The sequence below is a fragment of the Papilio polytes genome, unplaced genomic scaffold, assembly GCF_000836215.1.
Source record: "Papilio polytes unplaced genomic scaffold, Ppol_1.0 DF820956.1, whole genome shotgun sequence".
Classification (NCBI taxonomy): domain Eukaryota; kingdom Metazoa; phylum Arthropoda; class Insecta; order Lepidoptera; family Papilionidae; genus Papilio; species Papilio polytes.
This window is the reverse complement of record NW_013528248.1, coordinates 763643-764373: the sequence shown is the minus strand read 5'-3', so window position 1 is coordinate 764373 and position 731 is coordinate 763643. Positions and strand designations below refer to the sequence as shown.

General features: G+C 29.1%; 1 protein-coding gene across 1 annotated transcript in view; it reads left to right on the top strand.

Annotated features, from left to right (window-relative positions):
* The first annotated feature begins 476 nt into the window (after window positions 1-476).
* Window positions 477-731, top strand: part of LOC106109944 — a 5623-nt gene continuing 5368 nt past the window's right edge. Inside the window, exon 1 of the mRNA XM_013291602.1 lies at window positions 477-486. Coding sequence (XP_013147056.1) covers window positions 477-486 — 10 coding nt within the window. The remainder of the gene's footprint in view (window positions 487-731) is intronic.

Here is a 731-nt window from a genome sequence, read left to right as displayed (position 1 = left end):
ACTTTGTTTACATCTAAGTCTGATGTAATAGACGTTAGTGCGTTAATTGCATCGAATTTTAATTATAGTTAGCCGTTCTCGAGTTCAAATCATTGCCTGAATATTTTTTGTAGGCGCTTGTACAACACCTGCAGTTATTACAATAATATCCATAAAATGCAGTAATAGCAGAGGTATAATATAATATGTAGTATTTACTTGTGTAGTTAGGCTGTATACTATGATTACAATAAATATATATGTACCTATTAGATGGTCTATTGAGTAAAAGTAGTATAAACTGTGTAGTATTTATGTAGTAAATGTAGTGGTTTAGCACTGTGTTTTTGTGTGAAAAAATGTATGTAGCAAATAAATTACTTTTATGTAGTAGTAGCACGCAAACGTAAATAATACAAAAAAAGGCTTTTAAATATATCGAAACTAAAGTAAGACAAAATAATAAAACATAATTTGTAGTGAACACCAAAGTTATCATGCAAAATGGTTGTAGTATTAATTGGACACATTTAATACAAAAGAAATTTAAGGCATTAAATAAAACTATTATAAAACAAAAACAGCAAAATTTAGCAAGTATTAACAACATGCAGGTTAGGTATCCGTCGAGTCATAAATTATTTAGTTTTTGAAGATCACCTTCGCAGTCTATACGTATTTGCTTTGCACCTTCTTCCTTTCGTAAATATATGTTGCCGTAAGATACCCAGCAGAACATATACTTATGTTCT